The following is a 14,825-nucleotide window of genomic DNA, read 5'->3' as shown; positions in this document are numbered from 1 at the left end:
TGTAAGCCCAGAGTTAGTGGGCCTCTAGTGAGCGAACTCTGTGTTAGACCTATGCTGATTGTCAACCACAGATTAAAATTTTTCTAATCTGAGTTCAAACCCATTGCTCTGACATCCACACTGCAGTACACAGACTTGAGTCCAACCAACCATACGCCAGACTTTCTGGCATCTTCCAGAAATGTTGCCACTCTAGCCCTTTGATCATGCTGCAGTGTAGGAAAACTTGGCTGTCTATCCTGCACGTTACAGGAAGTTTGAACAGCCAGCCAAGCAGTCATTTTAGTCTGTGTGCTCCCAGCAACCGGAGTCAGCAAGATGGAGCAGGTGCCATTTGAAGAACTTTTCTTGCTTGCACTTCCACACCCATGCCAGGAAATGGGCAGAGCTTCTGTGAGATGCTGGTGGACATTTCAGTAGAATTTTCTGACAAACGGAAGGCACCTGGCGGAGCTAATGACAGAGCATGAGGAGGAGAACACAGTCATAGCAAACTTGAACTGGCTAATGCTGCTCATGACACTCATTGGAGCCATGGATGCCCTCTACATAGACCGGTGCTTCTGGAGCAGGGCCATAAGCACAGACTGCTGGGACCACTTCATCATGCAGACTTGAGGTGACCAGCGGGGAGTCCAGAACCTTCTCTTGAAGAAAGCTACATTTCAGGAGCTTGGTGGGCAGCTTGTCCCGACCCTCCAATGTAAAGACACACACATGAAGGCAGCCTAGCCAGTCCAGAAGTGGGTTGCCATAACCATCTGGAAGCTGACCACCCCTGACTGCTACATGTCCGTTGACAAGCGGTTTGGCATTGGAAAGTTGACTGTGGATAAAGTGGTGGCAGAGGTTTCTGAGGCAATCAGGTGTGTGGTTTACCCGAAAGCGGCTAGCATAAATGATATTCTTGAAGTAATTGCTGGCTTTGAGAGAATGGGGTTTCCTAACTGTGGGGGTGCTATTGATGGTACTCATGTCTATAGTTTGCCCCCCTCAGTGAGCACATGGGTATATAAATTGCAAAGAGCACTTCCCCATTGTTATGCAGGCCCTCATGGACCAGAGAGGCTGATTTATGAATGTCAGCATGGATTGCATGACAGTTCATGATGCCAGAGGTTTTTCACAGAGCGGGAGTCTTTCACAGAGAGGCTGAGACACTATTCCCATCAAATGATGTTGTCATAAATGGAGTTACTGTCCTCACCATTATTCTGGGGGAACCTAACACACCTCCTTTTGCCTTGGTTTATGAGACCGTACCCTGATATCAGAGGCGCTGGCAAAGGAATGTCTAATTACACTCTCAGCATGTGTAGAATGGTTGCTGAATGTGCATTTGGCAGATTGAAATCCCATTGGAGCATTGGTGCTAGCACTATGAGGGTGCTGCAGCATCACCTGTGCCTAGGCTTGAAATGGTTTCCATCATATACAGGGTTTGCAGTTTGGTTCAGTGGCTCTCAGCACCCCCACTATAAAACTTGTTCCACCACCCCGGCATGGGAGAGGTCTACAAACCCATTTGGATTCCAGTGTCATGAATGCTGTGCACATTACTAGGGCTTGCTGTGCTCTTCACAGTCTTTATGAAGCCAGAGGTGAGCCATTTCCCTCGAATGGACCTTTGATAGTGAGGGACTGCTGAACTGGTACACTTAACCAGAAAGTGCACCTACTGGAGCTGGATGTAACTGGGCAACAGAAGTCAGGGATGCTTTGTGTTCCCACACTATGGACTAGCATGACCCAATGGAAGAGTACCTTTATGAATGTGATTGTGGGGGAGGAGAGATTTGACTGCTTGAGGAGGAGAGTTGATTGATGTTCAATGTATTTATGAAAGACCCGACCACTTATCAAATACGGAAGGGGTGGTTGGGTGACAGTATGGATTAATATAAGTAAGTGATGAAAGTATGGATTAATGTAGCTAACTGCATTGAGGAATGGTGTTTGCATACTAATTACCAGTTGTCCCTGATCGTATGTTTACCTTTATTATGTGAAATATGCACGTTGTATGATGTGATGCAGTCATAGCAATAAACTTTCTTGATTAAAATGCTTTATGTATAAATGCATATTAGAAAAGTACGATATTCACCCATTGCCAGGCAGGCCAGCCGCCAGTACCACACCAATACACCAGTAACAACAAACCCTTAAAAAAGCATATGAACGAGAGCAAACAGTGAAACCATGTACAAGACAGAAACCCCCTAGTGTTGCATGTCCCCTGATCCCCTGTTCTCTTTTCCCTTCCTTCCATGTTTTCTGTGCACTTGGCACTGTGGGATGGAGTGGAGGCATCCACAGTGGAGGGGGTCAAAATGGAGGACTGCATGGGGCACAGTGGCCCTGCCCAGCCACTCATAGGCCCGGATTGCATGGGCCACCCAGTCATGGAGTTGTCCAAGATGTTTCTGAACTGCATCACAGGATACCGCAAAGGGTACTCAGGGTTTGGTGCAGGTGCAGCAGGAGTTAGTACGTTTGCAGTCATTGGTGGTAGCAGCTGCCCCCCCCCAGTTCTTTCTGCTGCCCTCTGTCCTCTTCCCTTAGCTGCCATTCCTGTTCCAAGAACTGTGAAGCAAGTGCCTGTTCCCCTGCTGAATCTCTGTCCTCAAGCAGCCAACCTGAGCCTTGCCTCTCACCATACCTTTCCTCTACCCATAAGTCCCTCTGTCTCTGATACTGGACCTGCTTGTTGGCCCTATCCAGAACTTCAACCATAAGTTCCCCATGGCAATGCTTCCCCTTGGAACAGACTGTGAAGGAACATTGGTCCAGGCTTCTGCTGCCATGTGGGTGAGCTAGGGAGGAGCTGCAGCCAGTAGAGGTCTAGGGGTCTGGAACAGGACAAGGCACAGAGGGTTATTGTCTCACATAGCCCAGTGTGGGAGCATAGAAATATTAAAATGGAGCCAGAAACCTACCAGGCTCCAGGGTGGCTTCTGTCTCTTCCATCTCTGTTGCTAGTTCTGCGGCAGGCTGTTCCTCGGTGCAGGGATAGGGCATCAAAAAGCTCCTCCATGTATGGCCCAGGATGTCCTACAGCTGCTTCTCTGGCAAAGCTCTCTGCTTCAGTGGGTGCTCTCGGTGCCTGCTGCTGGTTCCCATCAGTCCCCATGCTGCATTCTGGGTCAAATGGGTACCATCCTGGCTGACCAAGTCATTGTGTATTGCTGTTCACTCTATGCTTGGGGCAGTACCCAGCACCAAGTCAAATTCCTCATAAAATGGGCATGATATCAGCAAGTTGCCTGAGATGTGATTCTGGTCCCTGGTTTTCCAGTATTTGGTCTTGAGCCACTTAATCCACTCCCTCAACTGATCACTGGGTCCAGTAAATTTCCAACTCTGTAAGACTCTTCACTGGTATGCATGCTTATTCCTAATACTCTTACTAAAATCCACTGTTTTAATTCTGGCCTCACACCAGAGATTAAACAAAATCTGGCTGTGCTCCTGTGACCATGAAGCAGCGCACTTTTCAAAGGACTACTTCTGGTCAGTGTCTATTGCAAATGCACAATGTTCTACAAAAGTGTGTTTGCAGCTCAGTGGTCAGAATAAAAGGGAAAGGTTAACTGCTGATTCAATGAGCTGCTGCACTACAACAAGAGAGGTTGCTTCCATTTCCCTGGATTCATTTGGCAATTCTTGGGATAGAGAGGACAAAGGAAGTTGGCCCATGGGGTTGTGGGATACTTTTGGTGAATGTCCAATACATGAGTGTGGGGGTGCTGCATCTACACTGTAAAACAATAGGACTTAAGCCCAGGGTCCTGGCTTCACTCAAGCTTGAACCTTCACTCTCACAGGGTGCTAGGATCCTGAGTCCAAGCATGAGTCTGAGAGATTTGTGTATAGACAGAAAGGAGGGTTGGACTCAATCCTGAATGTGAGCCTGGGTTTATGTTGCAGTGTAGACATACCCTTAGGTACTTTTGAAAGTGTTACACTAGGCTACTGTGGATGGTGCCATATTTAATACCATGTCAAGTTAAACCTGGTAACAGAGCAAATCCAATTGATGCTGTCTTTTGTCTATGTTGGGGCTGTCAACAGTGGAGTTTCTGTGTAGCTGAACTGGTGTTAGCAACAATGGGAAACTTTCTAAATATTTCCCTAGCGTAGTCAAAGCTACAGATTCCACCTCTGAGTTGAATTATAGTCAACCTTGCTAACACAAAATTTTAAGAATAGCTTCCATTTCATCAGAGGTTAGTAATTCATATTTGCGCATTTTGATAAATTAACACAATGTATACAGCGATGTACAGAATTCTGGAATTTTCCCAAATACCTAAGATACACTTCAAGTTTTTGAATTGTAGCATGTGGATATCAAAATTATTTTAGAGGTGATATTTCAGCATAAGGGGCAAAATGGGCTCTTGCACTCTTAGGATAAAGTCACAGCTCCTAAAATACCCATAGTTTGCTCAACAACTTCACATATCTTTTTAGTCTGGTTTCTTAATTTGGTTTTACTAAATATTGATTTCAGTTCACTATTGTTTTGACTATACCAAAATCAATAGATTACAAACATGAATATTGTAATGAATAGTTTGTCCTGTATTAGAATTTTTTATTTTTAGAGCAAGTGCAAGTTAGCATTGTAGACAGATCTTCCCTGAACCTTTATTTAAGTTAATGATAAGGGCAGATTCCAGTGGGAATGTGGGGGAAGTGGGAGCATTTGGATCAGCTCCAGAGTGTGAACTGTGTAAAAAAGCATGGTGGGAAAGCCACTTGCTTATAGCTGGCTAGCTAGCTAAAATGAAGTTCAGTGCAATGACAATGTAGTCCTAGTGCCTTCACTGAGATTTAGAAAATTTCCCATCATTTTGGGATTTTTGGCTTTGGTTTTGTTTCCATTTTTGTGTGTCTCTGTGCTTCATGGCTTTAACCAAGGCTGGAACTGGAAAAACAGAAAGAAAAACCTATTTTCTCCTGGTATTTCCACTCTGGCCAAAATGAGGAAGCAGTGGAAATCAAGCAAGTCTATTCAAATAAGATTTCCAGCCTGACTTCTTTGACCAAAGAGGTTCTCATGTAGGTTTTGGGTAATCAGACGCTGGAACTCAGTAGCTTTGTGCTTCCCTGAGGTGGTGTCTTGTAGGGTCAATGGTTGGAAAGTAATAGCTACAATATGAAAATGTTGGGCCAGTTTCTGATCTCAGTTATGCTGGTATAATTCCACTGAAATCAATAGTGTTACTTCAGAATAAACACTACTATAACACATACAGCCACCAGCTAAAACCCCTCCAATGCATCATCAAGGATCTACAACCCATCCTGGACAATGATCCCACATTTTCACAGGCCTTGGGTGGCAGGCCAGTCCTTGCCCACAGACAACCTGCCAACCTGAAACATATTCTCACCAGTAACTGCACACCGCACCATAATAACTCTAGCTCAGGAACCAATCCATGCAACAAACCTCGATGCCAACTCTGCCCACATATCTACACCAGCGACACCATCACAGGACCTAACCAGATCAGCCACACCATCACTGGTTCATTCACCTGCACATCCACCAATGTAATATATGCCATCATATGCCAGCAATGCCCCTCTGCTATGTACATCGGCCAAACTGGACAGTCTCTACGGAAAAGGATAAATGGACACAAATCAGACATTAGGAATGGCAATATACAAAAACCTGTAGGAGAGCACTTCAACCTCCCTGGCCACACTATAGCAGACCTTAAGGTGGCCATCCTGCAGCAAAAAAACTTCAGGACCAGACTTCAAAGAGAAACTGCTGAGCTTCAGTTCATCTGCAAATTTGACACCATCAGCTCAGGATTGAACAAAGACTGTGAATGGCTTGCCAATTACAGAACCAGTTTCTCCTCTCTTGGTTTTCACACCTCAACTGCTAGAACAGGGCCTCATCCTCCCTGATTGAACTGACCTCGTTATCTCTAGCTTGTTTGCTAGCATATATATACCTGCCCCTGGAAATTTCCATTACATGCATCTGAGGAAGTGGGTATTCACCCACGAAAGCTCATGCTCCAAAACGTCTGTTAGTCTATAAGGTGCCACAGGATTCTTTGCTGCTTTTACAGATCCAGACTAACACGGCTACCCCTCTGATACTTGACACTAATGTAATAGAGATTCCAGAATAGAGATTCCACAGCCTGCCACTTTTATTCAGTTATCTCCTATGCAACCTCACTAGTAATATACTTATCACTAAACCTACAATACAGGCCCCTAATGTGATGATGTATTTGCACGGAAGCAGTGTTACTGGTTTTGCTCTCTAATGTGGCTAGTATTTTACTTGCAACACAAAACCTATCAATGTCTCTATCATAGGGACATATATGAATTCAAAAATGGGCTGCACAAATATTTGTGTTAAGAAATCCAAACCCACGCCAAACTTGCGTGATTCATTCAAAGTGCAAATTTTCTTTAAAAGTTTACCTGAGTTCTCAAGCTTCTTGAGATAGCAAGGATCCAATTTTTTGTGCAACCCTTCAAATCTCCCCTTAGGTGCCAGTGAGTGATTTTTTTTTTTTTTGTCTTGACATGAAACCAACTAAAAGGCTTATTCATAGATCCATAGATTTTAAGCCCAGAAGGTCTGTTTATAATCATTTAGTTTGATCTCCTGATAAAAGAGACTATGCTGGTCGTCCAGTAATTCTTGCATCTAGCTCAACAACTTATGGATGGATTGAAGTTCTTAATCAGAGGTCCGGTTACCCCTCGGGATATGAAGAGGTCTTCCAGGGGATACTCAACTCATCTATATCAGTGTTTCTCAACCTGGGGGTCTCAAAAAGCTAAGTTATATGCTTCAGCCCCAGGCAGTGGGGCTTGGGCTTCAGATAAGGCTCACTAGTGAAAAACAGGCTCAAGTATCATACTGAAAAGTAAGTACCATATAATTATAAAATAAATTGATTGGAATATATTGTAAAAATGAGAAAGTAAGCAATTTTTCAGTATTAGTGTGCTGTGACATTTTTGTATTGTCATGTCTGATTTTTGTAAGCAAGTATTTTTTAAGTGAGGTGAAACCTGGTGTACACAAGACAAATCAGACTCCTGAAAGGGGTACAGTAGTCTGGAAAGGTTGAGAACCACTGGGTTAAAACATATCTCTGTTTCACTTGTTTCACTTTATGTGGTTGGATTCATCTGGAAAGGGGTCACAATGTTATCAAGCCTGACAAGCTAAGGGTGGCTGAAATTCGAGAATCAACAGACTGGACTGACTCTATAGTTATCACAGAAAAAAGCCAAATATTGGCCTTATATGTGGAATAAGAGTTGACCTAAGAGAAGATAAATGAAGCTATAGACAGGGAGCAATTTGAATAAAATGAAAAATATACAGATTTAATATAACTGACCATGCTCCTAGTTCGAGTTCCTGGTATATTCCACTCACTAAAGAATCATTGCTCTACCTAATCACATTTAATACCCTACTTGGGCACTGCAGTTGCTTAGGACTTGTGTTTGTGAATAAACTTCCTGGGCACTGTTTATTCCAAGTGCATCGACCAGCTATTTGGGGACACAGGATGGAGTGGTTATAATGATTATGACTCTCTTTGCCGATCTGTTGACATTTCTCAAAGCACAGTCAGAGACCAAAATGAGTCCGATCTCTGTACTTTGTTGCCTTTGTTTTAGTTTTCAGAAAATGATTTAAATTCATCGATCTTTCTCCCTTGGTGTTTTACCTACAGTTCTGGAGATATAAATTTCTGTCATCCAGCATGGTGAATTCCATTGAATAGCAGTGAGTCCCTGAAAAAGACTCCCTACCTGCAAAATGGGTAGAATTTATGGATCCAGTACTAATTTTATATCCTTCTTTTTGTACATGAAAGTGTAATAGTCCTCTAACCTGTTGGTAGAATTGAATAGTGTCACTTGTACTCCTTGAGAGAAGAAGGCAAAAAAGATCTGTTCTCTCTGTTAATTTTTCTAGTCTAGGTGTCTATGGAACCACATTAGCTTTATTATTAATGTAATACAAATAAATAACACCTAGAATCTCTAACCGAAGTAGGGCCTATGGACCTAAGCAGCGTACACACATACAGTAACAGAAAGATGCTATCCAAATAGCTTAAACTCAAAATGTACAAGACAGAAAAAGCATGGGGGAAAAGAAGTACTATTACACCCAATTTAGAGAAGAGGGACTGAGGCACAGAGATTAAATGACTTGCCCAAGGTCATGCAGGAAATCTGTGGCAGAGCCAGAAATGGAACCCCCATCCTCTGAGTCCCAGCACAGTGATTTGACCCCAGGACCATCCCCCCTTCTCACTATATGTTGAAAATAACAGATCACTTCAAAATGGTTTCAGTTTACATGGAATCTCAACCCCAGTTTTGGTAGACGGGGCCCTTAATATTGAATCAATGCCATAAAATAGTACTGTGAGTTAGTGTAATATTTATGAATGATTCATAAAGTATCCTTGCTGGACAAATTCGAGATTGCCCACCTAAATTCATTCCTGTGCTGTTTCAATTTCTGAGGGGAATATAGTCATTCCTCAAGCCCCTCCTAAAAAGCATTCTCATGAAACAGAATGGCTGCTACGTTGCACCCACAAGGTGGCTGAAATTCAGACCTAGCTGATCACTTACATATACATTCCATAATGCACTCTGAGATCTCTGTTGGGTAAAAGATGTAATATAAATGTATGATATAATATTCATATATGTTTATTCAATGTTGCATATTTAGCAGGGTGAATATTTCTGTATGCTGACACCCATAATCCATGATAAACAGAATTCTTGGTAAAATCTTTTAATGAAAATTGCTTTTTCCCCCTGTGTTTTAGATATTGACGAGTGTGAAAATGACTTCTACAATGGGGGTTGTGTCCATGAGTGCATCAACATTCCAGGCAACTACAGGTGCACGTGCTATGATGGGTTCATGTTGGCCCATGACGGTCACAACTGTCTTGGTAAGTAATTAATGTGGTGAAGATGAGTCACTCAGTTTGTGCATTTTACCTGTTAAGTTGTGGTTTGCAAGCTGTGTTTTCTCTCTGAATTCTGTAGTCAGGCGTATATTATCAGTTAAGACCTGATCCAAACCCCACTGAAATAAACTGGAATCTTTCCATTGAGTCCAATGGGTTTTGGATTAAGGCCTTAATATGTTCACTGAGCCTGAGAATGACAAACTTTGCTTCTCCTAGCCCTCAGTCCATTCAAATCTAATTTGTCCATCCCTAAAATATATTCAAAAAGCCACTGCCACACTTACGCTGAATGTTATTTTTTTCTTCAGAAAAGTTACCTGTCTTCATTTCTCTCCCTTTTTTTTTTTTTTTAAGAGAACTCTCTCTATTGCCTCCAACTCCTACCATTCCAGCACTAGGCAACCCATTGTCATATGTTTTAAAGTCTGGCTCATTGTTTTCAATGCAGTAGCAGGGTATCAGTAAGTGGTGTACATTAGCAGGACCACATGACTGGCCTTTCATGTGATTTAAAAAAAAATGAAACTCCTAGGGGACTAGAAGAATTAATAATAGATAAAGAATACTATTACTGGTAGACACTTGGCCAGGGACTAATCCAGTTCTTGCCTGTCAAAGCTACAAGTCTGGTGAGAGTACAGGATTCCTGGGGAGTAGAACAGTGCAATGATACAATTATAACTACATTACAAGTGTTTAAGTCAGAGATAGGCACAAGCTGTCATATGTGCATGCAGATTCACATCTGGATTTCAAATACTCAAGGTTCAGGGGTGTTTGGATTCAAGATTTTTAGTTCATACCCATTTCTGATTTTCAAACAGGTTTGGGAATGAAGATGTATATTCCCACATTCTGTAAATTAAAGATGTGTACATATTACATTTAGTGCCATTACATCCATTTATAACTGCTACTGCAAGTCCCCCATCCCTCCCTTCATGATAGGTCTTTGTGCTGAATCCTAGTGTCCATGCTTCCTGCCTTCCATTCAGCTGTGCATGTACAAGTACACATGCACATACATGTACAATCTGCAATAGACTGAGTTGCTCAAAAATCCCAGGCACAAATTCCAGTGACCAGTGTTTTGACACAGACCAAACATCACTGTGGGGTAGTATGTGTAAAATCATATGATAGGTAGTAGGCACTGACTGGCACAGCTGACATTTTAGTATGGTTAATGCTGTTTACTGTTTACATAGTGAAAAATGGGAGATCAGATAATGAATAACAAATAATATCGTCCAGTAATGTCAATCTGCACTCAGTGAGGCTGTGGAACAACTAGAATTTTTGGGCAGGTGTTCCTTAATCTTGCAGCTCATATATTTCCCATATTGTTCATTTTCACACTGGAATGATGTTTGTTCAGATGGGTTGTACATCCAGCCTATTAATGGCTTTTTGACTTAAGCTTCCAAATTTAGTCTGTCATAAAAACAAACAGAAATTTAAAAGGCTCTGAACAGATTAATGTATAAATATAGCACTAGACTTGCCTCCATTCCTCACAGTATTCTAAAAGTCTGTCAGTAAATTTAGATTAAAGCTTTCTGGGCCAGATCATACCCTCCTGGATTAATGTGTTTCAAATAGAGATGGTCAAATTAATAATTATATGAGAACATGGGTGTTTCGTCTATAAAGAACAGTCATTTAAAAAAAACTATTCATACTGATGTTCATGAATATCTGATAAAACGGGGCACAAACCATGTTCAAATAGCACAGTCAGTTGGCATTCAAATGAATGTCTGTGGAAATGTGTGTGTGGTTACTGCTTCTTGTTTTGTTTTGTTTGTTTTACCGTATTCGACCAGTTTTATTTTCAGCTCAATTTTGGAGTGATGGCTAGGTATGATGTGCTAACAAACAGAAGGCAAGGGGTATGAACTGATAAACACACATTCACTAGATCTGTGGGGTTTTCCTGCAGGTCTCCAGCAATCCATACAGTTACTGTTATCTTGCCCTGTGATCATGAGTCACCTTGCATAAGCCAAAACCCCCATCTGGAGGGTCTTCAGAGCACAGAACAGAGCTCTGCTGACTGTGCAGATGCTCAAATTTCTGATGGTTTTCTCCATTGACTTTAGGTCAGCCACATGTTTTGGAGGGCATGACCCACAATAATATAGAACACTATACTGAAATTCATGGAATTTCCTAGAGTAGCTTCACGCCTCCTACAAGAGGGCATGGTCCTCCCCAACATATTCTTCAAATATTTACCAAGATTTACCAAGAGTCTCCTGAAGATTTGTCATGTTCAGTGGCTGTCCCCCCGATCATGCTCCACTTTGTGAATTGGCACTCTTCATCCCAATCACAAGCCTCTGCAAAGCTGACTGCACGGAGGAGATTCAGTGAACTAAGGAGGAGAGGGAATGATACTATGTGGGCTCCTCGGGATAGATATTTAGGACACTGGTCTAAGATTAAGTCTTCATCCTTTTGGGGCCACATAGCTAGGAGAGGATATGTTCCTCGGAATGCATATTGAAAAGTTGGGGTTGGTGGATGATTACTGGCATTTGGCAATAAAATAACTGATCTTATATCCTCACAATGAAAAGGAAATTAGGGTAACAGTCTCCCCTTTCCCCCTTTTAAAATTTTAAACTAATTTACAGATGTTGAAATGTGCCCAATAGTGATCCCTCAAGATGGAAGTCTTCAGTCCAGACAGTGGCAATGCAAGACCTTTGCCATTCCGTACAATCATACTTTAACCTAGTAATGGATGACACTTTTTGGGAGGTGCCCGTGTCCCTTAGAAACTGGACATCAGTCATCAAAAGGGGAACATTTTTGTCTTTTTATATACAGGGTAGGTGTATGCATAACTTCCCGTAAGCTGAGATGAGTATGCATGCCTTTAACTATTGAGTGACATTGTTGGCTGTCTTAATATTAGTATCTGAGTTCATGAGCACTTAAATCCCAGACAATCTGAGCTACAACAAACTCTGCATTTGTGTAAGTGAAACTAAGGTTTCCATCACTTTTTGGAAATTTTGGCCAGGGCGAACTTTGGCTATTTGCTGCCAAAAAAAAGAGATTTTTCCTTTCTTTTCTAATGGAGAAATTCAACCCTGGAATAAATAACAGTTGCTGTGTGTCCCTTTTCCTCCACACATACATCGCTTCCTTTCAAAAAACACCTCTAGTTTTTGTGGTTTACAGGAAAAACCAGTAATATTTTATTAAAATGGTACAGAAGAGTTTCTTACTAGTTAATGAACTGTTTTACTGATATTTTTTCAGCTTTATGTACAAGTGATGTTTCCAGCAAATCTCAAAGCCAAAGGATAGCCAGTTTGGGACTATATCATGTCTTTTATACATATCTCCATGTCTCTCTGGAAAAGCCAATAGTACTTGATCAGGATGAAATAAATAAGGCTCTATAGAAACGAAACAGGATTCTAAATCCTATAGAATTCAACATGCAATGATTTCAGTTCTACAGAATTAGTAAACCATCCTGTGGAATTTAATAGAGTTATATTGCTACTATAAAATTCCAGAGGTTTGTTTAAACATGGCCTCTTCTTTCTGTATTTATTCAATAGGACCCTTCCATAAGGGTTTCATTGACATCACTGGAAGTTGTATGCTTGGATACAAGGCAGAGGTCGCCCTATTGTAGTTCATTTGCTCTACAATTTTTAATGAGAGACTTATCAACAGTGATTCCCTAAGCTACACGTGACTATGTAGCACTCCTGGGATTACACTTGACTTTTCTAGAACTCCACTGACCAGAGGATATAATCCAGTCACAGTTGAGAAGAAAGCTACATCATAACCCCCACATCTCTTGATTCATACAGGGCCCTGCAAAATTTTGAACCATCCCTACTTGTCAAGGTTCACATTCCTTTCTAAGCCTCCACTGCATGTCTTTGTAATATAGTCAGTGTAGAAAAATGATTACAATCTTCTTCAGATGCAGTCAAAGATGAAGTTTTCTCAATTAATTAGACAAGATGAGATTGATGGGTTAAGTGTTTTCTACTGTGTTCGTATTTAAACATTTTCTCTTTCTTTCTAATGAAGTGAACTTTTTTTTTGGATGAGATTTCTTGGCTACAAATTTATACTGGAAAATATCCAAACCTGTCCTCTGGGGAGTCCAACTCACTCTCTATTTGACACTTTTATTAAGGAATTTCTCAAATATAATGTGAAATGACACCATGGGGAATTCAAACTATGATGAGATCCTTGTCTTGCTAAAAATAACTGCTTTTAGTATTGCAATCACTTGAAATAGCAGTAGTTCTTTCTGAATATTATTATTCTAAATTCGATTCAGTAGATACAAGACTAATGTTTAGGCTCTTGCAATAAGCTTTCTTTATTCTTAATTTGAAACCAGTAATGAAATATGCTTTCTGCTTCCATATATGAAGTACTGCTCTTATTTCTTCAAAGCAATTAGCTCACTTGTCCAGATGTTATTTTCAGTTTTATTTCCCCCCATTGATTTATTGATAAATTAATTTTATTTCATGTCGTTCATAGTTTTAGCCATCGTGTCACTTTCAGTTGCTCTTTTTCCTCTAGCCAAGGCCCTGAAATAATTGATCATCCTTTCAATTGATGCCGAATAGCCACAGTAGATATAAATCATCCATAGTAAATATAAATTTTAAGATTAAATTGTGTTTTTTGATATGCAGAGTGCTCCAGTAACATCTATAGGAGATGTCAGCATGAGCTTCAGTGGGTGGGATTTATCCCTTAAAAACTACTTATTCAGAATATGATCTCAGGCCCAGTTCAGCAAAGCAACTAGGCATGTTCTTAATGCCCATAATCAGCAGTGGGACTTACAGTTAAGCACCAGGTTAAGTGTTTTGCTGAAGGGATAGACTTAAGTATGAACTTAAATGTTTTGCTAAATTAGGTCCCTAGAATCATATTCTGAAAGATAATGGGCCTGTATGGGTAGAATTTAGCACTTAATTTATTGCAATATTTTGATTAGAAGAGTGCTGATTTCTTTGGGGAATTGTATTGTCTAATGGATCACTCTACTGGTAGCTAGGTGGATAAAGCAGTTATATACCATCACACTGGTGCCTAGACACTGCTATCTTTGCATGAGCTCTTGCCATGATTTCAATGATTTAAGCATGTGGTGAGGTGGCTAAAACACTGGTGATGTAAGGCTTCTTCCATTTCAGACTAAGGTTGCAACATGAGTGTGGGGAAGTTTGTATTTCTATACTGCTGCTGTTGTGGAGACTTTAGAATTTGTTGTTACTTTCTACCATAATGTCTGAATTCTGAGTAGCAGCCAGGATGATAAATGGAGAATGACTTGAATCTAGCAGGGAAAAGAGAGAGATTGATTTTCGTGCTTTTCAGTCTAATCCTGGCTCTGTCACTGTTTTGCTCTGTGGTTTCCAATCTATAAAATTAGGTTAATAATATTTATCTACCTACCTCACTGGAGTGTTGTATGAATGGCAGGAAGAAAGTATGGTCAGCTCCTAGTGATGGTGTTCTGGGAAGATGTCTGTGCTGATTTTTTTTTCCAGAGTAGCAGCTGTGTTAGTCTGTTCTTTGTGCTGATTTTATATCTCATAGCAATCTTTCATGGCACTGACAATGAGGTTTGAGGACTCACTTACAGTGCCCTACTGGGGGTGAATGAGATAGTGCTATTGTAGTCCAGATCTTGCATCTGAAAAATTCCAGATAGGGTGCTGAGCAATTTCCCTATCTCCTCAGGGACCCTCAACTATAGGGCACTGCTTACTTAGTCCGGTCATGTATCCTGCTCCACAGGAA

At 41.1% G+C, this 14,825-nt stretch overlaps 1 protein-coding gene across 13 annotated transcripts in view; it reads left to right on the top strand.

The window, feature by feature from the left end:
- Nucleotides 1-14,825, top strand: part of SCUBE1 (signal peptide, CUB domain and EGF like domain containing 1) — a 316,316-nt gene that overhangs the window by 39,424 nt on the left and 262,067 nt on the right. For all 13 annotated transcript variants that reach the window (XM_050924757.1, XM_050924748.1, XM_050924721.1 and 10 more), the window contains exon 3: nucleotides 8,865-8,993. In XM_050924757.1, the coding sequence (XP_050780714.1) occupies nucleotides 8,865-8,993 (129 nt within the window). The remainder of the gene's footprint in view (nucleotides 1-8,864; nucleotides 8,994-14,825) is intronic.

This window comes from Gopherus flavomarginatus, chromosome 1 (genome assembly GCF_025201925.1).
Source record: "Gopherus flavomarginatus isolate rGopFla2 chromosome 1, rGopFla2.mat.asm, whole genome shotgun sequence".
Classification (NCBI taxonomy): domain Eukaryota; kingdom Metazoa; phylum Chordata; order Testudines; family Testudinidae; genus Gopherus; species Gopherus flavomarginatus.
Note: the sequence above shows the minus strand (reverse complement) of the source record. Positions and strands in the feature narration are given on the sequence as shown.